Source organism: Phycodurus eques, chromosome 9, assembly GCF_024500275.1.
Source record: "Phycodurus eques isolate BA_2022a chromosome 9, UOR_Pequ_1.1, whole genome shotgun sequence".
Classification (NCBI taxonomy): Eukaryota; Metazoa; Chordata; class Actinopteri; order Syngnathiformes; family Syngnathidae; genus Phycodurus; species Phycodurus eques.
Genome location: NC_084533.1, coordinates 19882648 through 19908957, shown reverse-complemented (window position 1 = coordinate 19908957; position 26310 = coordinate 19882648). Strand labels below are relative to the sequence as shown.

The 26310-nt window shown below is 40.8% G+C and overlaps 1 protein-coding gene across 1 annotated transcript; it reads left to right on the top strand.

The window, feature by feature from the left end:
* The first annotated feature begins 15631 nt into the window (after positions 1 to 15631).
* On the top strand, positions 15632 to 25437 carry zgc:92242 (uncharacterized protein LOC436899 homolog). Its single transcript, XM_061685784.1, has 6 exons — positions 15632 to 16015; positions 17501 to 17842; positions 20384 to 20501; positions 21408 to 21522; positions 21612 to 21843; positions 22979 to 25437. Exons 2-6 carry the CDS (start codon positions 17674 to 17676, stop codon positions 23122 to 23124), a joined length of 780 nt encoding a protein of 259 aa, XP_061541768.1. The 5' UTR covers positions 15632 to 16015; positions 17501 to 17673; the 3' UTR covers positions 23125 to 25437.
* The last annotated feature ends 873 nt before the right edge of the window (positions 25438 to 26310 follow it).

The window sequence follows — 26310 nt, the reverse complement described above, 5'->3', positions numbered from 1 at the left end:
GTCATGGTCCACTGGGAGGCTCTTTAGATAACCGTGATTGGGATCTGTCAGAGATCCCAAAGAGGCTACTAATGCAATCAGACTGGAATTAAACCGACTCACTTGTTGGCAATCACATTTAACACAATCCACTTAAAGACTGCAATCAAGCCATATGAATATACGGTACATCATTTAAAAGCGTTTCCTACCAATGTTAAAACATAATACAATCTAGTACAATGGTGAATTTATAATGCTATGATGTGTTCGAATATCTTCATACAGTGTCGTCTGACAGTGGTCCTCCAGAACTGCAAAATATCCAGGTGAACCTCCGTATTCGATTGCACCTAAACTTGTACAGAGTTGTGGTAAAATCACACAAATCAGGTCCGCACACTGTCATGCATCGTCGGCCGGAAGTTGTACTCTCAACTCTGTCCAATAAAAAAATAAAATAAAAGAGCAGAATGTAGACTGCAAAGTCAGTTGCATTAAATGTAGGTACTAACCTACATTTAATGCAACACATTAAACACACATAGGTAACCTTATTTTTTACAAGAGAATGTAAAGCACAATTTCTTCAGCAACCGTCATTCTCTTCACTTTCATAAACACTTTGCATACATCATGAATCACTATGAAATGTATAGGAAGTTTTATTTTAGTGTAATTGTATTTCTTTAATTACTTATATGACAGTTAAGATTTTTTAAATGGTAATTTAAATGGCCTACATTGTTAAAAATAAATGTTTTAGGTAGACCAGGACCCCAGAACGTGTGTTTGACCTTGGAGTTTCCCTTGACTCAGATACCTTGTTTATACACTTTGACCTTTAAACTGACCTTCATGTGTTCAATGCATATGATAGACTGTGTGCCACTGGTGGATAATTGTGTCTCTCGCAATCCCAGGCAACTGAAAAATGACGCATGACGACCAGGGGTTAATAGCTTAGCATAACAAAGCAGGAAAAGAGTACCTCAGATTTTCTGACAGTCATTGAAAGGGCGGTGAGAAACCAAGACGTGCTTCAGTTTTGAAGCATTTTTTTACATCCAGTAATTCCACTTGCAGTGCAGTAAAATTAAGTCTTTCAGTTTTATGTATAGCATAATATGCCTCAAAGTCTGTATACAGTATATAGTAAATGCTTTATATCTTTTTTTCTTTTCTTTTTTAAAGCAAATCCACGACCACAATTTCTAAACAATCACGTTTTAGTCACTATTTTAAAAGCTAATACCACATGCATGAAGCTGCATCTGAAAACAGAGGAAAGGAACAATGACAATCAGATGTGAAGTATGCAGCCCCCCCCCCCCTCCTCCTCTCTATCACAGACAAATGACACAAAAATAAATAAATAAATAACTCACTGTCACAGTATAAATGACCCACTGACCCTGTTCACTGCATGCTGCCTGCATGCAGTACTGCAACTTCAGCCACAGTCCAAAGCTTTCATGTACCCTTTTAAAAATGTATTTGTGTGTCATGCATACAGATGGGGGAATAAATAATTTCCTGGTTGTCAGCCCGAGACAGGGAGGCAGGAAAACACAAAGTTGGAAGCAATCCAGACTGTGTTTTTGCCTGCCTACTATGTCCAGCTAGCATCGAGCTTCCACTGGAGCGGAACAGTTCCCCCAAATCACCCCGATGTGTCACTTCTATCAGGGTCAACCATTTGCTCCCATTTACCGATACAGTAGCTTTACATATAAACACACACAGCATCCACTCCCCTGAAATATTTTACACAGTACAAAGTAATCTACAATCTCTGCTTCCTTTTATTGGGATCATTGTTATCAGATTCTTCTACACCAAACTCGTCCAAGCATACCTATAGATAGATAGAATTATTTTCAAAACTTTGCTTGGTCCATGTGGGGAACAGTTAGGGCCTTCCCCACCATGATCCCACATATAACAAAGAATATATATACATATAGATCTATAATGTGGCATATAAGATTGAAAGGGAGCTAAGAGGTGTAGCCCAATCCCTTGACTGATTAATTAATGAAGATGTGTCTCGGTCCTTTTTGTCCATATATCATACATAATGCATGGATTTATCTTATTGGCTTATTCTTGGGCCCATTCCATTTAAAACAGACTTTTGTCTTTGGGGAGTTGTAACATTTCTACGTTAGTATTGTTATGTAAAATCTAATTAATATATATATTCCACTGGCAACACTTCTGCAGTGGTAGCACTGGATCATCACTTGTGCCAATGAAGTGTGAGACCGTGTGGCCTGACGCAGCTGCTGGAGCAATGTCTAACACCTTGACTATAAAATTACTACTCTGGAGAAGCACTGTACTATTCTACCAGGGCCGTAAATTGCATGGGATCTTCACCAGACATGTAAATGTCTATAATTAGGATAATCGTGTCTTTTCTCATGCTGATATTAAGTGCGTTATCTAAGGAAGCTCATTTTCAGTAGAGACAACAGTTCCCCCAAAAAATTTAGACTGTACTGTTAACTAGTTTTATAATCTTTGTGTGTTACCCAACTATTAACATGTGCTTGCCCCGTGCTTGTTTTTCCCAGAGTCTCCCGTTGCACTTTAAATGACATAAACAAAGTAGATAGACAGGGCTCATTGTCTCCTCAGCCAGTGTGTGTCTGTGTGTGTGTGTGTGTGTGTGAGAGAGTGAGAGAGAGAGAGAGTCCTCCCAGCCTCCTCGAGCCAGTAACCATGACAACAAGATGGCTGGGAGACTTGGTTAAAGCTCAATTGAGGCCGGTGTCTTTTTTTTTTTTTTTTTTCCTCCAAAATAGACCCTGGTAACGTTTCTAAAAGCAACGTGTCTTCGGGTTAACCGATCAAGACGGGAAAAGAAGGAAAAATACCAACACACCTGTCATAAAAATCCCACGACCTGCACGTTGCGTTAGCTGAGCAGATCCTGCAGGTCTAGACCAAATATTATGATCCCAGATTAGCGAGAAAAACAGTACGTCCAACGTCAAAGCAACCCATATCATGATACAAAAATAAAAACATGTTTTCGTTCCAGTAGATCTGCCTTGCTGTCGTTATAATATAATAAGCGTATGTCATCCAAGATGAATATTGCTTCACTCACCGGTAAAACGAGAGTGTGGCGTTGGTCCTCTTCCCCCGTCAGTCTCCGTACATCCACACCGGGGAATAGCGCGAGCAGACGCGTTGTTTTCTTCCTCCCAAATGACTCTCTTTCTCTCTCTCTCTCTCTTTCTCTCTCTCTCTCTCGAATGGACTGAAGGACGGCCCGTCTCCGCCTCCACGCGATGCCGCACAGAGTGTGTGAGACTCGGCCGAGATGCTCCGGAGCACCGTCTCTCTGCCTGGGCTGGAGCACCGCGTGTGAAGCCGTCTCGGTGCCCCCCCCCCCCCCCCCCGCCCCCCGCTGATATGTGACGGTGCAGCCTGCAGCCTCGATGAACACTAAAGTTGGAACCGACATAAACTGAAACGCATTACGATGCTCTAAATGTATTTGATGTGCAGGACTGTAAGTGGATGCAAGACTGAAAGGATTGTCCCCCTCTTCAACTCGCACTGGCCTATTTATTTCACAGAGTATTGACATCACATGAGCATGAGTCTTGATTGGAAGGGGAAAAGTTGGAACAGTGACCCGAAAAAAAAAAAAAAAAAAAACACACAGTATGCAGATGATTTACAGCCAGTTAAATAGTTCTGTCCAAGGTCTAAAGTGCCACTGATGTCAAAGGCGTAAGCATTTATCATGCAAGGTTGGTTTCGAAAGGAACTCGACATCTACCAGGGAAAGCAAGATGAAATAGCCTGATTTTATACATTCCCGGCCAACTGCAGGACAACTAAATCAAGCAATTTAAAACTGATGTATGTCAAGAATGAGAGGTGTTAAACTGATGCTTGATTAAAGGCAAATTCTGTGACAAATGAACATTTTGCCAATAACAAGAATACCAGTCCCAAAACATCTTGGGTAGCATACTTTTCATGTTTGGGGCTGACTTGAAAGAAACCTGGGAGGTGGGGTGACAGAGTAGTGGCCAAGTGCAGTGTGGGCCCCCCCCACATCCCCCACTGAAAACTGCTCATCTTAAGCAGTGTTCTCCAACCTTTATTGAGCCTGGTCATATATTTTACATTTTGAAAAAAATCTCATAATCAAACCAAAACGTCACAAAAAGTATATATACAAACGCTAATTGCCTTTTAGTGAAAGAGCATTTCATTGTTCTGCCTGTCACTATACGTCGCGGGCATAGATACGTAGATCAGGAAAAACACAGTATTTGTAATAAATCAATCATTTTCAACCGATTAAGCAAAATTGAACAATTTTCCTTGGCACATCTGACGATATCTCAAAGCACACTAATGTCCCACATGCGGCACACTAGCCGGGAGTCATTCCTCAAAAGTATGGTGTCAATCCGTTTTGGGAATTGTTTTTTGTTCGTAGCATTTAAGCAGACCTCCATCTGGAAAAATGAACCAAATTCTTCAGCTGGGACTGGTGGTCTAATAAGGTTGGATGAGCTGTGGAATCAACTCAAATGTATCATTCTTTCAACACATTTTACTTGCTCTTTTCTGACTGCTGAGTAGGCTACCATCAATTTAATTAAAGCCCACCCAAATGAAAAAGAGTCACTAAACCACAGAAATGCAGACAATCAAACATGCAGCTTGGAGAACAAAGACAAATAGCATTTGGTGTCAGTTGACACCCTTTGAGAAATGAATACTGATTTATGAGAATTTGAGGGATTGTCTTTGTGGACATTACGTCTTTGAGAAAGTGTTCCTCGCAAAATGAGGAATTGATTTTCCCCCACGTAGACGGTGGCCGATGTGTCAGAGAAAAAAAGATTGTGCTGTTTACAGATAATAGGTGTCTGGCCCGAACTGTGATGATGTGGCCGCATTGTGTCTGTCAAATAGAAGAATGTTATTTACCTGTGCATTCTCTATTAGCTGTCCGCACTGTCCTCAACAAGGCTCATCCATCATTTACCCGAAACACGTGCAGTTGAATGAGCTAATTAAATATAAAGGAATTGATTAACTAAAGAGTATTTTATTTAAAGGCGACATTATCCATAATAGTTTTACAGTTTAAAACAGGTCCCAGATGTCTTAATAACAGGTCTATGACATGCTTTAGTCAAAAGATCCCAAGAATCAAGAATAATGTCTCACTTTACACAATTTATTTCGAGTTTTGTTGAAACCAGTTTGTTTTTAGGAGCTGGCCCTGTGTCATGCAAAGGAGCCAGTCCTCCATTTACTGCTGGGCCAATGATGAGTCTGGATTTTGTTACCGTGATGAGGGTGGGGTGGGGTGGGGGGCAAAGGTTGACCTTCCCACCAGCTGCCTCGATGAATTAAAATGCCTTTATTGTCCTTTTTCCATACGCTCGGCTCTGACTCCCTAAGTGAAAGCTGTGCCCATCCACCAAGATGCTTGCGACACGGATCTCGAAAAACTAAAAAATATTTAATTTCGATTTTATTTTATCATTGCAACTATTACTGTACTTTGTGTTAAGAAATACTAATGTTGAGTTCTTTAATCACTAAGACATTAAAATTATAAAGAAACAATGATGTGATTATTTTTGATGGATGGAACCCTAATCTGGAACAGTTTATCACGGCCTTGCTGGGGGGGATAAATAGTCCGCCAGTGCGTACTGCGTAGGGTTACGTAACATTACTTATTACATCATGTTGGCTTGCAACAATCCCGCACAATTTCCGAAGGGAATCTGTGAGTATTTTTGATAATTATTAATTAACTGTCTAAAAACGCAACCACCTCTAGTTGGATTAGCTGAGACTCATGTGGTTGAATCGGAAGATACTGTGGCTCGTCGTTTGTTCCTGGTAAACGGCAGCACCCGGTTTCCCACGGAGAAGGAAAATGGACAATTAAAAGCTAACATACTTAGCACATTCAAATCTGCATTGCAATCTGTGCCGACTGTTGTCACAGCCTGCAACCTTGTCCTAATTTTAGGATCTTCCACGGCAATGTGTGAAAACTCTTTTTCATCGACGCAGTATGCTGTCCAGATGGGAGGCCTATGTGATTCAGCTTGCTTTTGGAAAGGACATCGCTCAAAATATTCAGTGTGATAGCAAGGATGCATTAATGAGGAGGTTCAGTGCAGAGAGACCCCATCTCCCGCTATACTGACACACTACTCATAGTAGGTCCCAAGTGCGTATGTGTGTGCTCTCTGTGTGCACGTGCGTTGGCAATGCATGTCCCTCTTTTGAGCCTTTAAACTGTACCCGCCGTGGTGCTTTTTCAGTTTGGTAGATGCTGCTCCTGTTACATATCAGAAGTTGAACACTTGAGTGTTTTATGGCTATTGATACCTTAAATTATGAGGATTGTGGTTGTAGCTGGTCATATTTGCTTTTGGTTAGGTTTGACATGATGATCAGTTGCATCAGTACTTCACGACTAGATTAGGCTATAGGATTATCAAAAATATGTAGGCTACTGTCTGCAGGGTAATAATAATTGTGCCCCCTCCATGAATATTATGTGCTCCCCTTAAGACTGAGGTCTGGTGACGGGTCTGCAGTGAGGCCTCGTGGGATTTACCAGCATCTTGAGGGACTTTACACATGCTGATTGTTTGACCTTGTGCAACTTTAAAGTTAATTTCTTGTGGATAACGGTTGAATTCGATTTGAACATTTAAATTTGCAGGTACCCTTGCCACCTTAAGGTCATAAAAAAGACGATCATCAGCGGTGCACAAATCCGATACACTGACCTTGTGCCAACATTTTGTCATGTTTCCTTCTGGGATATTGAAATCAGCCCCTAGTCTCAGGCTTTATCGTGAAGTCTGCATGGATTGAGAAGCTCAGTCAATTGAGGGATCTCTTGTGATCAATAGCACATGAGAAGGGGATAAAAGAAAGCAAGGGCATGAGGAAGAAGAGTGTAAATAAAGTCATAAGGTGGTTGTGGGCAGAACAAAAGAGGCATGTGTGTGTGTTTGAAGAGAAGGGGAGGAGAAGGTTAGACAGGCAGGACCCAGTGTGGGCAGGTTGGGGGTGGGCGGAGAGGATGTTCTCGTGCAAAAAAAAGATGGAAAGAGATGATAGGAGGAGGGATACAGATGACAAAGAGAGGCTGCACAGCTGAACAGAGAATTAGAGATTCAAGAAATAGTTTCGGTGGAACCTACTGCAGACGCGATGTCAATCTTAATTATTAATTCATTAACCTGCTGGTCTTCCCTCCCCCTCCCGTAGACATATACACAGATGCACTCACTGCCCCCCTCGTCTGTGTCCCTAGAGAGGCCGAGGGATGGATGGAGAAATAAAGAGGTGTGTCTGCTGCTAAGTGACATCTGCTGGACCATGACGGCGGAAACATTTTGGGAACACTGGAAATCCCTGATGTGACAACGGGATGGAGGGAGGAAGGGGGAAGTTATTGCTGGAGGATGAAAAAAGATAACAGCTTGCTTGGTTGGGGTTAGGTGGTCCCCTGTGATGGTGCATACAGAAGTGTGTTGTTGTGTCAGAGAAACGACATGAACGAGCGTTGTGGGTAAGGTTTGCAGGGGCGTGTGTATCATATCGAATGAAAGACGCAGGCTGCGGGAATGACAAATCAATAGGCTAATGTTGATGAGCTCAAGCAAAAACATTATCAAAGTACACTCACTCGCCACAACATTAGGTACACTTTTGCAATCTAATGAAATCCAACACAAAGGTTGTATCAAAAACTGTTTCTAAAATATTGTTTTGGTTTGTGTTAATAGGAGGCTCCTCCATCATACACCACAGAATGGTGTAACCGCCACATTAAAAATGAATACCTCTGACAGTCTCAATCAAAGTTTATACACTTCTTTAATTGGAGGTACAGCGGTGCCTAATGAAGTGTCCTGTGTGTGTGTGTGTGTGTGTGTGTGTGTGTGTGTACGGTGCATGTGGAAATGACATGTACATAAGTATTCACAGCCTTTGCCATGAAGCTCAAAATTGAGCTCAGGGGCATCCCATTTCTACCGATTATCCTTGAGACGTTTGTACAGCTTAATTGGAGGCAAATTCATATAAAGACACCCATCTGTCTCTATAAGGACCCACTGTTGACTATGCAGATCAAAGCACAAATCAAGCATTACGTCAACAGAATTGTCTGTAGACCTCCGATACAGTATTGGTGAAAGGCATAGATCCAGGAAAAGGTACAGAAACAACAGGACTATTCCTCTGGCTGGCCGCCTGTCTAAACTGTGCTATGGGGTAGAAGTCAGGGAAATGACCAAGAGGCCTCTTTGTGAGGAGGAGAACTTTAAAGAAGGACAACCTCAGACTTGGGAGATGGTTCATTTTTCAGCAGGACAAGGACCCTAAGCACGTAAGCCAAGATATCAATGAAGTGAGAGCAGACTGAAATCTGATTGAATATCTCGTGAGAGATATGAAATTGCTCCCCACTGATACTGCCCATCCAAGCAGATGGAGTTTGAGAGGTGATGCAAAGAAGAAATGAGCAAACTGCTTAAAGATACTGTAGGTGTGGTAAGTTTGTAGCATCATATTAAAAAAAAAAAAAGAGCTGCTGTCAAAGGTCAATCAACAAAATATATTTTTTTTTAATTGAAGGAATTTCCCCAAAAATTATAAATACTTTGTACATGTTGTCATTATGGGTGTTGTACAATTGCAGTCAGGTAGGACACATTGACAAATATTAACACATATCCGCACTGAGCTGCTTCATATGGATTTAAATATAAACAACACAAACTGTATATACAGTGGACACTGGCATACTCGCGGTTCGGCACCTAAGATTTTTTCCCTTTTTTTTTTCTTATTTGTGGGGGAGGGGGGAACCAACCCCATAAACACTTAGATTTTTTTTTTAGGTTTATACTTATTTTTGTTTTTTCAATGCAATTGTAATGGCCAAGAATTATCCGCAGATTTTCGCTATTCGCAGTCCGGACTGGTCCCTATCCCTATGTCCACTCCACTCAAAAAGATGCGCACACACACACACACACACACACAAACACACACGCACACACACAAACACACACACACACACACACACACATAGAATCCTGCAGACGAGCATCATTCCAAAGAGCTTAACGCTTATAAGCTGTCTGCCGCAACGGGTCAAACAACAGGGAGATGCTTGAGTCAGACTGGGCAGTGACATGGCAGATACAAACATGAATGTGTAAATGTGTATAAACACACATTTACGGTCCATTCTAATCTTAGATTCTGATCAATGGACTTTGAAATCCAAAGGTGTGTCGGGGAGTGCATGAGTGTCTGCGTACGTGCATGCGTACGTGTACATTTGAATTCAACACTTGAAGAGTTGTCATCGTGCAATGTTTAAACAGAATGTACGGTGGCCCTGAAGTGCAAAACACAACAGCAAATAACTAAACATGACGGCAAATTAAAGAAAAACACAACAGCAAATAACTAAACACAACGGCAACTACCCCGCAGGAAGCGTCGCGGTAGTTATGTAACGCAGAGCCACAAAATCAGACGGGTTACATACGTCCCGAGTCAAAATATGATTTGATTGCAGCAGCTAAGTTTGAATCACCGGTAACACTCGTTTCAAAAACCCACCAGACGCGGAATAACTTCCTGGTCAAGCGTCCAATCAAGTCCTCCCTCTCGTCCAATCAGCGATGAGTCTTATCCCCGCCCTGTACCTACCTCTTCCGGTAGCTTAATATAGTTGTGTTTTTTTATTTGCTGTTCCTTCATTCATTCATCTTCGGTACCACTCATCCTCACTAGGGTCGCGGGCATGCTGGAGCCTATCTCAGCTGATTCTGGGCAAGAGGCGGGGTACACCCTGAACTGGTCGCCCACCAATCGCAGGTCATTTGCTGTTGTGATTAGTTATTTGCTGTGTTTTGCACTCAGGTCCACCGTAAGAAGGCCTAGAAAGATGTCTTTTTTATATATATAACAAACAACAGACAACCATTCACCACATACACCATATAATGTTGTGTGTGTGCGTGTGTGTAGGTGTGCACGCGTGTTTGTGTCATATGTGTCATTATTCCCACAGGCATTAAAAGGGATGTCACATTTTCCCCAGATAGCTTAATCGGTTCTTTGAGAGGTTACCATCACTTTCACCTGTGACCACTTGTTCACCGCGTGGAGCCGAAGAGGGACCCTTCAGCACCTGAAAAATGTCCACATTTGTTTACAGAGTGCATATGTGCTTGTGTGTGTACGCCTTTGAGAGACCACCAGACAGACAAACATGGGAAAGCCTGCCAACATCATGACAGAGTGTGCCATGTGTGTTTGAGACACATTCTGCGTACATGGTGGTTAGCATGCCAACTTGCCGGGCAGCCAGGTCAACAGACTGACACGTCGCCATAGCAACAGCACCACACTCAGTCATCCTACATGCCAAGTTGTAAATATGGAATTAAAAAGTCTATTAACTTTCAAGTGGACAAAATAGTAATAGCTGATACATAGATAGAGTCGGGCTCCTTCAGCGTTCCACTTCCATGAGCTGACATGAGATGTTCAAAATATGATTTTATGCCTTTTTTATGTGAATTGCATCCAATTTCCAGAAAACCCAGACTCCTGACAGTGCAACATTGAATGGAGCTTAAAGTGTGCTGCAGGAAATAGAATGCATACCTCCCTGCTGGTTTTCTTTCCAAAGAATAAGCCAACACACATTCACTACTGTTTTGACTGCACTCTGTGCTTTCGGAGGGAGCCTCAGCTGGTGTTCAGATGTAGCACTTTTTACAATTGTTTTTTCCAGTGTTGATCCAGCTGAATGAAAGGCAACCATTTTTAGCCTTCAGCTTTGGATAAGCCCCACGGCCTGGCATGAAAGAACCTGACAAAACCATGAATAGATGGCAACTTTACAAACAATTCTCTCTTGTGAATAAAGCAACAAAAAAAAACGATTTGACCAGGAACTGGAGTTATGCATCCTGCTTTAGTTGAACTAATTGTTGGGCTGCACTCCATCAAATAACCATTATTGTAAACATAACAGAACATTACTTTCACTTATTGTTTAGAGAGGTCTATAAATAAAGTTGCTTAATAATGGTTTGTTTGTTCTACCACAAAACCCTGTGAAAGAAAAGCTAATAAAAATTCAACATTACGGACTAATATAGAGGATGGTGCGCTGGGCTGCGTACAGCAGCATAGCTTAGTCTGGTATTTAGAAGTATCGTAACACTTTGTGGTCTGTTGAACCACAACATAATGCAGTGGTGTCCATCTTTTTCCACTGAGGGCCACATACAGAAAGAAATGGATGCGGGGATGCGGGGAGGGAGGGGGAGGCTTCTTCACATTAAGTTTGACAAACTTGAATTTGATCATTGCAAATGCAGGCAGAGAGACACTCAAGCTCCTCGGACATGTTTGATGGATGACAGATTTATTTTAACTGCGGGCATACAACCCTCTTAATCATTGTAGAAATCCATTCATTGAACCCATAATTATCATTATCATATATGTATTTTTTAGTTTCTCAGGCTATTTATCATCTGCTATAACCTTTTATCTGCTATAACCTTTTACTGTCCCCTCGACATGTTTTCATTGTCTTTCAACATGACAAATATGGCCTGCGGGCCAGACTTCGGACAGGCCTCAATCCAAATCTCTGCCAATTCAAAGCTGAACTACATGTTACTGAATAAGACTCTGAATGTTTCCAATAACGTAATGTTCTACTTGAACTTATTACAATTCTCAGCATTACTTGCAATTAAAGTTTCTAATCTTTTCGATGTGTGTCTTTTTGATTTGTTAGTGTGGAAATCCAAGGAGAGGAAAGGAAGGGAAAAAGCTGGAATCGTATTTATGTTCCCAACATTCTTCGTTCTTTCTTTCCACTTTATTATGCACATTTTGGTTCAGGACTGTGGAAAATGTTACTAAGTATTCTTCATGACGGCCTGTAAAATAGGAGAGCAGGCAAGGATAAAGTTATTAAAGAGCACGTGAGAGGCCCCGTTCACCAAGCCTCCATTTTGCCTGCCAACCCACAATTCCATTTTGTACCGTGTAAAAATATGATAAATTAAATCACACCTACAAAGGTGTAGTGCGTTGCATGTGACAGGGAAACCTAGTCGTATACCTGGTTAATTTTACAGGAATAATTGCTGAATGTGGGCGGCACGGTGGCCGACTGGTTAGAGCGTCAGCCTCACATTTCTGAGGACCCGGGTTCAATCCCCGGCCCCACCTGTGTGGAGTTTGCATGTTCTCCCCGTGCCTGCGTGGGTTTTCTCCGGGCACTCCGGTTTCCTCCCACATCCCAAAAACATGCATTAATTGGACACTCTAAATTGCCCGTAGGTGTACATGTGAGTGCAAATGGTTGTTTGTTTGTATGTGCCCTGCAATTGGCTGGCAACCACTCCAGGGTGTACCCCGCCTCCTGCCCGATGACAGCATATTTTTTTCTTTCCCTTGCAGTATGGAATTTCAAATGTGGTTACTTCATGAGGTCCAGCACCTGCCATTGTACTGTAGATATGCAATTTTAATCATCTATGTATAACAGTAACTTCAAACAAAATATATACTTCAGCAGCTCACGCCTCACTTACTAACCTGGTAACCCAACACATAATACAGTACCGTATTATAAATATTCACTGCCCGATGGCTAATCATTTCCATTTAATCTATGGCACAATTTAATCAATGTAAGGTCCATTTATAGTTGTGACCTGTGGAGTTCTTATTATCTTTTTTTTGTTTTTAATTTAATGATAATTGTGCTTAAAAAAACTGTAACTGAAACATCTGTGTGCAGTTTGGATTTTCTGCTTGTCCTTGTGTGGGTTTCCTCCGAGTATTCTGGCTTCCTCCCACATTTCCCCCAAAAAATGCGTGCTAGGTAACATAAGGACTAAATTGTCCAGTGGGGTGAATGTGAGTGTGATAGTTTGTTTGTCTCTATGTGCCCTAACAACGTCCCTGGGTGCATTATTAGCGTTACTTCGCCCCTATTGTCCAGCAGAGGTCGCTGTATGTACAAAGATCCCATGAAAACGTGCTCTTCACTCGAATCCTAATCTTGTCCACGTGCTCGATGACGCTGTGCTGATAATTGTCGGGACTTTCCTAAAGTGTGCCAGAAGGAAATGCAAATGCAGTTGGATGACAAGGATATATGACGATTCCAGTGGAATGATATTTCCTCATAATTCAATGGACAAAAAAAAGGAGTGCTCCTAATCTTCACCTGAATCAGCCTTCCTTTCATGTCTGCTGATATTTCTGAAATACTGAAATACTTCCTGGTTTAGACATTCACTTCAACTTTATATCAAATGAAATTATGTTAATATGTCTGTTTGAGATAATTAACTTCAAATAATCTAAGGGAAAGTGAGAGTTAACACAAAGGCGTTTTTTTTAAATTGTCATTATTTGGTTTACTGGAATTTGTTCACTGTTCCTTACAAGTGGATAGTCCCGTCTATGCCTGTGGTGTATTCCCATGTCTCAATCTTGACCTTTCGTCTCTCTCACCAGTGACAAACTAAGAGAAAAACAAACAGATTTCTGGTATCAGTGTAATTTTACTTTTGACAGAAACCCATCCGTATTGACCGCTGATCCATGCGGTTTCCTCTGACGTAATGCTGTGTGGAGAACTGGGAATTGCAAGAACTGACGAGGTTCTTATCAATTGTTTTTGTTGAATCTCGGAATGGAAAATGAATGAATGAATGAATGTTTACATGCAGGCTTTGAGTAGGTCACACCCAATAGCGGCCTAATGGGTCACATAATTAGGAGGAAATGTCAACACCATGACAATAAAATATCAGTCACATCACTGGGTGCACGTGTAGCGAATGAAAATGAGAAGAAGTAAATCTATCAAGTTGAATAAACATATATTTGCCTTTGCAAAGACAAAAACTCTCACTTTTGATTGACCATGCTAGAAATACACTACCTATTTGAGAATTAATTAACTATCTAATCTTAAGTAGTTAAATAAGGTAACCCAAAATATTGCAAAGTGCTCTTCAGTGTGAAGGAGTTCAGTTGTTGATGTTTGTGAACAAAAGGTAAAGTCAGTGTCTAGCGCTGACCTAATTTAAGCGATGACAAAAACTTGTGTTGTGTTATTGTGTTGTGCCAGGGATTTTTTTTCCTTCAAAAAAAGATGTCTAAATTAATCCGGTGGGAAGACCGAGGACAAAGATAAAATGTAGTGGATGTCGAAAATAGTTGTACAGAGACAATCGCAAAATTGCCTGAGGGCGTAGTAGCAATTGTAAAGGGACAGACTAGGAACCAAATGTCCATCATCGGATTTGTAGTAGGCATTTTCTCACAGGTGCGTACATTATAAAATGTTTGTTTGGGCTGTCTTTGAGTATCTTAGCAAAACATAATGGCTAGCCTGCTGGCAGAAAGGAGCGGGCTATCCATTTCGGCGTCAAAAGATGACGTCATTGCCGTTAATCCGAGAAACAGAAAAGTCAGTTAAATAGCAATGATCATGTTACCTACTGTATGTCTGAGTCACATCTATTTTTTTAATTAACTTACCTGTCGAAATGGAAATTTTGGCCGCCGTTGGGTCCCAATTCCAAGCGGAGAATCACAAAACTGCCCGGCGCTTAGCTTATGTAACGTCAACGTTTCGACTGACACTTCACACATTCAAACTATGGCGGTAGATAAAGGCTAAAATCCTCATTCAAGCCAGTTCCATGTTTTCTCAATTGTTCTGCCTTGGTCAAATAACATACAGTAGAACGGTTTGGTTACTAGTCGTGCCATTAGAGATTGCGCAAACATTCGCCATCAGACGTTTTTGTGACGTCATGGTGAAATGTCGTATTAGCACAATAATAGCGGACAACATTGTTACAAGGGACTTTTTTTAGTTGGGTCTCTGGTGTTCCTGCGCACCCATCAAGCTGGAAATTAAATAATGGTTAAATTAACCAGTGGTGGTTTCATACAAGCGCCATTCATTTGCAGTGCAGCCACTCCTGGCTCTGCCCCTAGTTGTCACGGTAACAAAATCTATGCTAACCATTGGCCCAGCAGTATGTAGAGCAGGACGAGGGTGGTTCACTTGCATTGGGGAGAGACTCCCTTTCAAACGGTCTGATTTCAGCATGACAGGAAAAAGGGTATGTAAAATATAAGGATTGTTGAATTGGACTTGTGTGCCTATAATGAAGTGTCCTGTGAGTGTAAATAACCACAATTAGTTAAGAGCGCGTGACCAACAATCGCCCCAGTCAACTGGACTCTTGTATTATGACATTGTGAGGTGGGAAGGAGAGAGAAACACAATGAGTGGTGGCTTAATAAACGTGCCAGCAACGTGTCGTCAGCTTAGTTTAAGTATGCGCATTCCTTCCTGCACATGTGGTGTTTTGATTACTGCTTTCACACAAAGCCAGCGGGACTTCCTGCAGGAAGAAAACAACGGAAGGAGACTGAAGATCAACATCTGAGATGCTGCTAAACAGATAAAATGATCAGAAAACTTAAGGCCCCACCAGTTCCTGTTTGTGGCGTCCATATTATACAACTGCATATAAAAGAGCTTGTTAACATAATTCTGTGTGCAGCCAGCAGATGAATATTTAAGAGTCCTGTGTAATGAGGATGAGCCGTTTTTAGGTTGGTGTCTCACATCTTTTGTTTATTTGTTTAGTTTTACCGTGATTCATGCATTGTAGGTGATAAGGAAAAGGGAGGGAAAAGATTATGATGTTCTAATATCAGTCCGTCCCACTCGTTTTGAGTACAAATGCAGCAGAGTAGAGCTGGGACCGCATTCCACCCCTCTGACGACTGACCTCGCACACAAGCACACGCACGCGAACACACACACTGTTCCAGGCGCCCACGTCACACGCTCATCATACCACTTTCTGGAGGAAGTTCAGACCAGTAGAAGGGGATGCTGGCGGCTGGCAGCCACTGAGTAAGTCCACTCTCATTCTCTCTCACTCGTTCGCTCTTTGTCGTCGTTGCCCGTCTCAATTCATTCATCTCCCACGCTCTGCTGTGTCACTGTGAAAACAGCCGCTGCGTTCTCACATTGCGGCACTTTTCAAACTCTTCTCTCAGTATGCGTCGCACACACCTTGCTCCCCTTTCAACCCCTCTCTCACTTTCTTTTCTCAGCATGTGAGCGGAGGCACAAGTAAAGTTTGAGCTTATTTGCATACTGGAGCACAGCCAGAGGGGTCATCTTTGTCTCTGCATGGGAGCAACAGAGTTGGGCCTGTGAATGTTGATTCTCTATTTAAGAAGGTCTCCTTGCAACTATGTTGACTGCACATGGTTAAATATAGTAGCTAGGATGCATCGGTAGAAGATGTCTACCTGCCTTGCAGACATGAAGAACTTTTAGATAGAAAAACATCTGACGGACTCCCTCAACAAATATTTGGACAACTAATTTCAAAAAATATATATATTCATTGGCTCTCAAGCTAGCATGAGATGTGGATTTGTGCTTTATAAATACATTTAATTTACTGATTGATTGACATTTGTTAAGTAATAATAATAATGATCGTCATCATCATCATAATAATCATAATAATGCTTCTGGCAATGTTTTACCACTTGTATTGTTCAGGATCACGGGTGAGCTGGAGCCGATGCCAGCTGACTCACAAGGTGTAAAACGCCTTAGAATAATCCTCATAATCATAAGAACTCTATTTGGACCATAAAGGAAAACACACAGTGTAAATGAAACTATATTTCATTTACTTTATTTAACAGATTACGGTTCAAAACTGGAAGTTACAGAGAATTAGCCTTATTATATATTCTAAAGGTAAGCAATCATTGTAATCATGAGTCCAATTTAAAGATAAAAAGTTGACAGCCGCCCGTTGCTTTCTAAACAATTTGCACGCCGGCTGAAAGGTTTAGCTTAATGCCTCAATCCAAATCTGGCTCGCACGTGGCCACACCTGAAGCTCTAAAATTGGGTCTGATGTTTCACCTGTTTCGACACTATTTACCTCACTCGTCCAGCCATTGGCTGAGCCTTGTCAGAGAGCTCAAATGCCATTGGCTACCTCTCAGCCACTCTTTTTGAATCTTTGTTTACACACACTTTGAAGGAGGAAGAAGAAGGTTGCTTTTCGGGAATGTGCTTTTTAACTGACTTTCCCAGTAATAACTAACTAGGCAGTTAATGGCTACCAGTGTCATGTGTGATGGTAAGCTACTAAAAGAGAGTGTTTGTATTTATGAGTGTATATGTGAGTCAGAACTCATATTGATGATAAAACATTTGTAGATTTATTTGCCTTGCAGTATTTCAAATTCCCATTACCTTGTCGATGAACGCACAGTAAACAAAGCACGCACGTTTTGAGGCCTATCATGTGAATGAAGCAATCATCTTTTTCTCTCTCTTGTCCTTTTTTTTTTTTCCAATTCACAGCACCAACTTTCAGTACACAGTTGAACTCGACACACTGCACCTTCATCTTAGGAGAAACCAAAAAGCCCTGAGGAGCATACAGAAGAATACCAGAACTTGACCTGACTCTTGACACAGCCATCACTGCTGGAAAAATAAGCTTGGGACAGAGTCTGTGGGCCTGAAGCATCAGGATGCTAGCTAAAATCCTGGAGGAGATGTGGGTGGAGCCAGAGGTACTGGAGGCCTTGAGCGAAGAGCAGAAGAGGATCCTCTTCCTCAAGATGAGAGAGGAGCAAGTCCGCCGCTGGAGGGAGAGGGAGGAGCGTGAAGGAGAAGACAGCAGCAGCAGGCCAAAGAAAGGTAATATTGCTTAAAAGCAAAGTTTGACAGATACTGCACCTTTCAAAATAACAATGCCTGTTTACAGTTTAGGAATGATAGTCTCCACTATGCCCCAGATTAGCAGTATGACGCGACACACAAATAAGCAGCTTTTCTCGCTTTGTTCAAAAGTAACAGAAGCCTCCAAGTTGTTTGAAGTGTCACCTTTGTCCAGCTTCTTTTGCTTTTGTGTTATTTTGGCAAGCACAAGCCTTAACAATGCTCTTTATGTCCACTCATGCATGTGTTGACCGACATCGTACCTACAGTTCTTGCATTGCAATATAAACGGAAATGCTGAACGTTCTGACTCTGTGGCTGTAAATACACAAACCAGCCTACCAGTCATTATATTGTATTTCATCATTGCTAGTTATTTCATACATTTTGCACTGGCCGCTTAGCCACACACGGAAGCAACACTTTCAATCAAAACTGACCACACGTAAACAATGACAAACATACACGCAGGTGTCGAGTAACACGAGCTCAGGTGACCAATCTGATTAAGGTGTTTAGATTGCACACAAGACACACACAAAAAAATGCATCACATTTTCTCAGCGCTGCTGGGTTCACACACTTTCTCTTATACATCTTCCATTAGGTCTACTCCAGAGGAGAGCCACACCTGCTCTAGCTACGCAATGTGTGTGCGTGTGCGTGTGTGTGTGTGTGTGTGTGTACGTGTGACTGACAGCCTCTATCAACATGAGTCGAATCGGTTTACTGGCTTGCCGCTGAGTAAGATTGACTAAGCCCCGATGGTTTCAACCACATATTAAATTACAGTCTTTGTTTACCCAATCCAATCTCTGCCATGTCACCCGAAACGCAACCAAGTCTGTCTGTGTTACACAACACGCAGCTTTTCTTGTTTGTGCTGTGGATGACAAAGACCTAAATACATAATTACAACTTTACCAGGGAATTCAGATTCCCTTTAATAATACATCTACTTTGGTTTTATAGATAGAAAACATTATATCATAAAAACAAAAGTAACAGTAGAAAAAATACATAACGATATGTTAGATGTCCAGTCCAAGGTTGTACCCCGTCTTTAGCAGCAAAGTCTGTAGGGATTGGCTGAAGTTACCTGTGACCCAAATGTGGACGAACTGTACAGAAAGCTGATGACTGGACAGTTTCCTGTAACATTTTTTAGATGCTCAAAGGCAATTTTCAAGAGGCAAAACAGAAAAAAATTAACTGGGTAGACAAGGATATTATATGTTATCAAAAATAAGTACATTTGGGAGATTTTAGATAAATATACTGTACTACTGTATATATTTAAGGCTAAATCTATTATCGCATAAACAATTAAGTAAGTGTAAACCTGAAGTTGTGCTTCACACACTATGGACTGTTTTTCATGACTCAGAGTGAGACATGGCTCTCTCATGCACGTGCGGGACAGCAAATAAAAGGCGTCTTTGATTAATATATTGGAAAACAAGGTGCAGGGCTACCATTGTTTTTCCTCCCAGTTATACTGAAAGTAACAATTTCATTCATCAAACCTGCTTTAAAAAACAAAAAATAAATAAATAAATAAAAACTAGTATTGAGTATTCTCACACTGTAACAGGTGCAATACCTTGAAAGAACTAATGCAGTGGAAAATATTTGTCCTACTGGCTGCCACTGCCTGTACTGTGATGTCACATTATCAAGCAACAGCTAAAAATAGCTAGTTTTGCACTTTCCCTGTTGTTTTAAGACTGTATTTAATTTTGTGTGTGTGTTGAATGGAATGGTGGGATTTGTGAAATTTGAAACATTGAAAAGGTTATGATTCAGGTTGATTTGTATTTTTAAAAGGGTGTCATCTGGCTGGAAATGGCACAAGAAAGTGACAAACGACTTAGGTGAGACAGTAAATATGTTGTGTTAGAGATAGTAATTTATAATAATAGTCTGTATTTATTAATATTTTAAACATTTTGAAAATGAATCATATTCCTGACAATTTTGAAGGAACAGAGCCTTTAGCACCATTCTAAAAGATGATGGGAACTTCTAAAATAATCTGGAGCAGTCTAATCAACGGTAATTTCAGAACATTGGACATGCCTCTACAATAATATCTGTCTGAGAAAAAAAAGAAAATATCAAATTGTAAAAAGTTTTTTTAAGTTCAGTTAATAATTCACAACACAGTGTCTCAGTTATTTCCAGTTAAAATTTGCAGTCTGAAGATAAATAATAAACTCACTTTTATTTAAAATTAGGCCAGGGTATGAATAATTTTGTTTTTAAATGCAGGTGTGTTTTATTCGAACAGCAAGGCTGCATCCATAAGGTTGTTGCAGAGGACTGTAAACAAAGAACGTGAGCGTTAAATCCGCAAATCATGACCACAGGGGCAGAAATAATCAGCAAGCAAGGACGAAGGGCCTGCTAGAGTATTAAACTTGTCGGACAGCCCCATCTTGTGGACACTAGTCTTCATAGCAAGTCATGAGGCGACATGCCCGAGTTATATTTTTCCTCTTCTGTTGTTAATGTTTGCAGCCACCAGTAAGCATGTAAGTTGGCTCCTCGGTCGTGATGGAGATGTGTGCGTCCGTGTGATTGGAGAAGTGGATGAGTTCAGGTCCTCCAAACTTCTCCAGAATCTTCTCAATAACAGGTGAGCACAAAAAAAAAAAAAAAAAAAAGTCACGTGACCGATAATCTGTAAATCAATAAGATTATATTTTTTGTATGTATGAATGAAAGTCGATTTTTGGAAACACATTGGACTGACAAAAACTGTAAATGAACATTTTTCTGACGATGTAGGGTGTATTCTTTATCTTTCAAGACTGCTCAGTTACCTATGTTTAATTAAACATTGAGTAAACAAAACAAAAAAGTGAGCACACCCCTCAAATTTTTGTACATATATTTTTTTTTTTTACATTTTTGTACATATATATTTTCATTTTAGGCAACAGTGAAGAAATGACACTTAGCTACAATGTAAAGTAGTCCGTGTCCAGCTTGTATAAGTGTAAATTTACTGTCACCACAAAATAACTCAACACACAGATATTAATGTCTAAACAGCTGACAACAAAAGTAAGGACACCCCAAATTGAAAATGTCCGAACTGGGCCCAAAATGTCTTTGTGCGTGTGTGTGTGTGCGCGTGTGTATGTGTGTGTGTGTGTGTGTGTGTGTGGCCACCACCACCATTATCTTAATCCTTTTGGGCATGAAGTTCACCAGAGCTTCACAGGTTGCCACTGGAATCCTCTTCCAATCACCCATGATGACATCATGGAGCAACTCACTTTTGAATTTTGTGATATACTGTATAAAGTATATCAGACAGACACAGTTTGTGCTTGCTTGTTCCTCATTCAACACGTGCGCATGTGCCCTAATGACGTCACATAGTTTTTGGTAAAATGAGAACAGTAAACTAAAGTTTGGAGGAAGCTTGCCCCCCACTCATCCATTATTGGATTATTCAAGTTATTTGCTAATTGAGTAATTGGATAAGTGAGTCAAAGGCTGGTCTGACTGTCTGCTAACTCCGATTGTCATGCAGGCTCCATCGTGATAATATGAATGGCATCCAGACAGCAGACATGCAGGCAGGAAAAAATCCCCAGCAGCTTGGATTTAAAGAGGAAACGCAGCTTGCTGTCCCTGATGGCACCAGTGTGAGTTAATGTGTTGGGGTCTGCTGGTAAAGTTAGGATAATGTGATAACTGCTCACTGATTGTAACATCAAGCTCTCCTTGTACACAGAATGACGCTGGCTCACCGCACATCCAATCATCTGAGGACGAGATGGACTCCTACAGCGCAGATGACGACCCGAAGGACCCCGGCGAGGGTAGTGACAGCGAATCAGGCAGCAGCTCGGACAACCTCAGCGACTGGGCTCCTCTCTACAGGCCACATCTTAGTAGCCATGGCAACAAACCGGCACTCAAAGCCCAGCTGTTTGACGCAGAGCGGGTCAGCCCACAGGCCAGAGGTGAGAAAAACGAGAGACGATTGATGGTGAAAACACATTGCCAATGTTCAATTCGGTCATAGCCACAAAATACTAATTGCTTCAAAATAAAAGTGGACATATCTAACAAAATAGTGTCTTTAGCTTAGTATACTGAATATACATATATTTAAAATCTAATCAAATACATATTTTATAATTTCTCGTGTAAAATAAGATCTTGATTATGCGACGCACCCCCAAAATCGACCCCAAAAACATTGGAAAACCCTTCGAACCTATGTACAATGTACAACGCGCACCATCGATTTGTTGCAATCCATGCTCAACCATTAACCATTATCTTTATTTTATTAGGTTTTTCAAATAAATATTCTGTTCTGTGTGCATGCTGACCAAATTCAGATTAAAAAAAAAAATTGTGTTGCCTCCTCACCATTTCTACTCATGTTCCCATATTAGCAACAAACAAAGATGGTGATAGACTCAAATCAATGCTCACTGATACGGTTAGAATAATATTTCAATCGTATTGTTGAAAATAGTATAGTTTTCGTTTTCAGCCATTATTGCAGTTGTTTTGACAATGTCGTCTGTACGTAATATGTAAAAAATACACAAAATCCTTTCCGCTTTTACTTGTCATTGTCATGGAAACGCATCCAAACTTTTCCTGCTCAGGGGGAACGACGGTCCATAATACTGATGTTGGTATTTACATTGATTAGATTTATTTCTTAGAAGAAAAGCAACAATGAAAAATAAATGTTTTATTCTTAAATTTAATGTAGACAGAGGTTTGTTTTGGGTAATGTTCCACTGAGTCTTTCAAACAATACTAGTTGTTTGATGACAAAATATATAATTGTGCCATCATTATACATAAAATCAACACATTTCTAAAGATAGATTATAGCATTATTAATCCATGATGGACAAAATCAATTGGGTCTTAGAATACATCCTTGTAGTATTCTGTATACCTCAATTTGATTTCAGCCTTTGAAGCACCAAAACAAATAATGTTTTAGGCCTCAAAATTGTTCACTTCTATCTTGTTTTTTATTCCCATGCCTCATGAGGATTATTTCAGGTTTAAAACTCGAGCCAACAAGCGTACCTTTTGGAACTAACTTACCTATCCTTTCCTTTTCAGATGTCCTAAGTGTTCAAGAATATGGAGGCAGAGTGGCCCAGCTCAGGAGAGCTTTTGGATCTGATTCTTCTCACAGCTTCAGCAAGCCTCCTTTACCTGCCAAACCTGCTCATCTACTGACCAGAGGCATGCGACTGATCCATTAGCACTCTTCTAGGCCTGCTTTGAAGCAAAGCTGTAACCCCGAAGAGAGTGATGGCCTGAATAGTGTCACAAGTCCTGTGTAGGGAGTAACTATACATCCTCAAGATATGTGTGGTCCAGGCTCATGCCGTACGACAGCAGAGCAGGACCCTGACTTGAACCGCAAAGGTGAACTGAGCATGAAGAAATATGCAAAGAGACAGTTCAATCACCATCTAGGACAACATGCAAATGAAAACTCATAATCAATGACTGTTTTTCTTAATGAGATTACGCTATAATGTATGTGTGTGTATGGTGTGTTCCTAAGTACAGTATTGTACTGAGCAATCACAATGTTTGTTGTTTTGTCTTTTCATTTTGAAAAAAAAAAAAAAAACAGCAATAGTCGGACAGACACAGCTAACAGGATATTACAAGAAAATATAAAACGAATTTCCACAAAAATTCTGCTGGCACAAGAACCCCAAAGTTGAACTCATAATATTATTAGATTATAAATGCATCAATGGATCCATCCACACCTCACAATCCTTATGGTGCTGCCCATCTGTTCACCATCATTCATGTACACGAAGTATCGTAGGAATCTAGTCATTATAGTAATGCTAGAACAACTAATCTAACCCAATGGTACACAGACGGGGCTTTAACAATGCTTAGCCTTTATGGCTGAATTTTAAATATATATTTGTGTCAGTTCAAGTCATGTGTCATGAGTGAACACTATGAATGTCCGACATTCTCGTGAAGAATACCAATGATTCAGTGTTCCGACATTTTTAACAGGTTATGGACCTGTTGTCAAGCTACATCGTGCACCTTGCTCCACCTTCTCCTCATTCTGTCCCTCCCCAAATTATTACAACCCTTTTTCAGTGAATGTAACTTGTATGTGAGCATTTGGATGAAACTGTGACATGGAGCTGACCTACTGTAAAGTGCTTGAACAAAGGATTTCACAACGTGACAATCTTTAAATCTACTGATATCCCAGGAATTCAGATTTTTCGTGCTCATAGGAGATAAGACGGATTAAATCAATGTATCTGTACTTCTTAGTTTTATTGATTGTTCAAATGAGCAATTGCATGTGACACTTGTTGTTAACTGCTCGATGGCAGTGCAAAAAGACGAAATAAGTGGACCTTTTTGCCATAGAAACATCATAAAATACAGTACGGTGCACTCATCTGCAAGCTACTTGTACTACTAGTAAAGTGCTAGATGTTAACAAGTCTAATTTGATAATTTCAGTAGTGGTTCTAGTAGCACACAGCTTTCAACTCGTGCACAGTTTTGCCTCATTAGTAACGTAGTTGTTTTACTAGTGCGCCCTATAGTCGTTCAACTAGTGCACTGAATTGTCCTACGAGTGAGGACAAAGAGAAAGAGAATACTAGTACATGGACAGGACGTTATTCTTTCCATAGCAGTGCAAGTGCGTTGAAACGACTTAACAGTTTCATTTGTTGTCTAGTGTACTGGTGAACACAGCCAAAAGGAGTCAAAGCATGTCAAATATTTACAGAGCAAACTGTACTGTGTCCCTTTAGGGGGGGGTCCACTAAAAAAAAAAAAAAAAAAAAAAAACATCAAAACAAAAAGTAGTGTGTTGTAGTGTGACATGTGCAGGCGTTGCCATTAAGTGGAAAAGGATGTGCTATATTGGCTTAAGTGATGCATTCTCGTGTTTGAAATTGTACCTAATAGTAACATATTTTCACTAAATTGGTTGATATTTTGCCCGAACAAAAAAAAAAGAGTAATAATGCAAGACGGGACTTTATTTTATGTTTTACTGAAGTTGTGTGTGTCTTGAAGGCGGCCCATGTGAGGGGGGTTGGGGGTGGAGGGGGCGTTCTGATAGGGTTAGACAAGGAGGCTGTTGATAGTGGCCGGCTCGCACAATGATTATCTATTCAGCAAGGAATCAGCCCACCAGAGATCAAACAGAGAGCACATAAAGCTGATTAGCATGTGGTTAAGACGTAGAGACAGAGGGCGAGACGCTCGGGGAGACGGAGCAAACGCGAGTTGGGTCACGGGGAAGCAACACGTCATAGCCGACTCATTAAAGCGCTCACATAATTCCCTCACCACCTCCACAACCTCAGCCTCAGGATTTGCCGTCTGTGTGTGTGTGCGTGTGTCCGCCCCATATCTTGGATCATGTGACTAGACACGCACGCACTGTGAAAAGGCCCACTATATTTAGCAGGGCAGTGTAGGGTTTCCCAGCCAGGCATTGTAGAGAGAGCGGTCAAACTTTGTCGCACAAGAAAGTGCACATCATATCAAGTGTGAGAGGCGAGAGGGTGCAGGTGCTTTTTTTTTTAATGTCTCTATGGCCCAGAAGGAGAAATCACACTTCACATGTGTTGTGACAAAGCACCTGTCAAAGATCACATGCTGGACACCTGAGACCATTTCCTTCCATAATGAAGTCATTGTGGAGAAACAGGAGATCAGACTGTCGAGTTGCAGCTCTCAGTTCATTGGATTTAATACCTTATTGCTCAGTGCTGTTTAAGATGATGTGCCAATTCAGATATTAAATTCATGAAAATGTACTTTTTTAAATTGTACTTTTTGTCATACACAGTACCTTGACCTACAGTGGGAGGAAAAGTATGTTAACCCTTTGGCATTTACTACATTTCTGCATAAAATGTGGTCTTAGCTTCATCTAAATCACACCAATCAGCTTAAATTAATATCACACAAACAGTTACTGTATATGTTTTGATATTTTTATTGGAAATAACATAAACATTCACAGGACAGGGAGGAAAAAAGTAAGTGAACTACTAAGTTAACCAATCATGTGTGAGCCAGCCTGGGGTCCAATCAATGAGACAAGATTGGAGGTGTGGCTTAAAGCTGCTCTGGCCACAAAAAAATCACATACCAAGTTAGATTGTGTCTTGTCAAGAAGAATTGCCTGATGTATATCATGCCTTGCTCAAAAGCGCTCTCAGAAGACTACGATTAAGAATTGTTGACTTGTATAAACCTGGATAAGTTTACAGTTTATCTCTTAAAATTCTTAATGTTTATCACTCCACAGTCAGACAAATTGTCTATAAATGGAGAAAGTTCAGCACTGTTGCGTCTCTTCCAATGAGTGGGCGACATGAAAATATGACTGCAAGAGCACACCGCAAAATGCTCAATGAGGTAAAAAA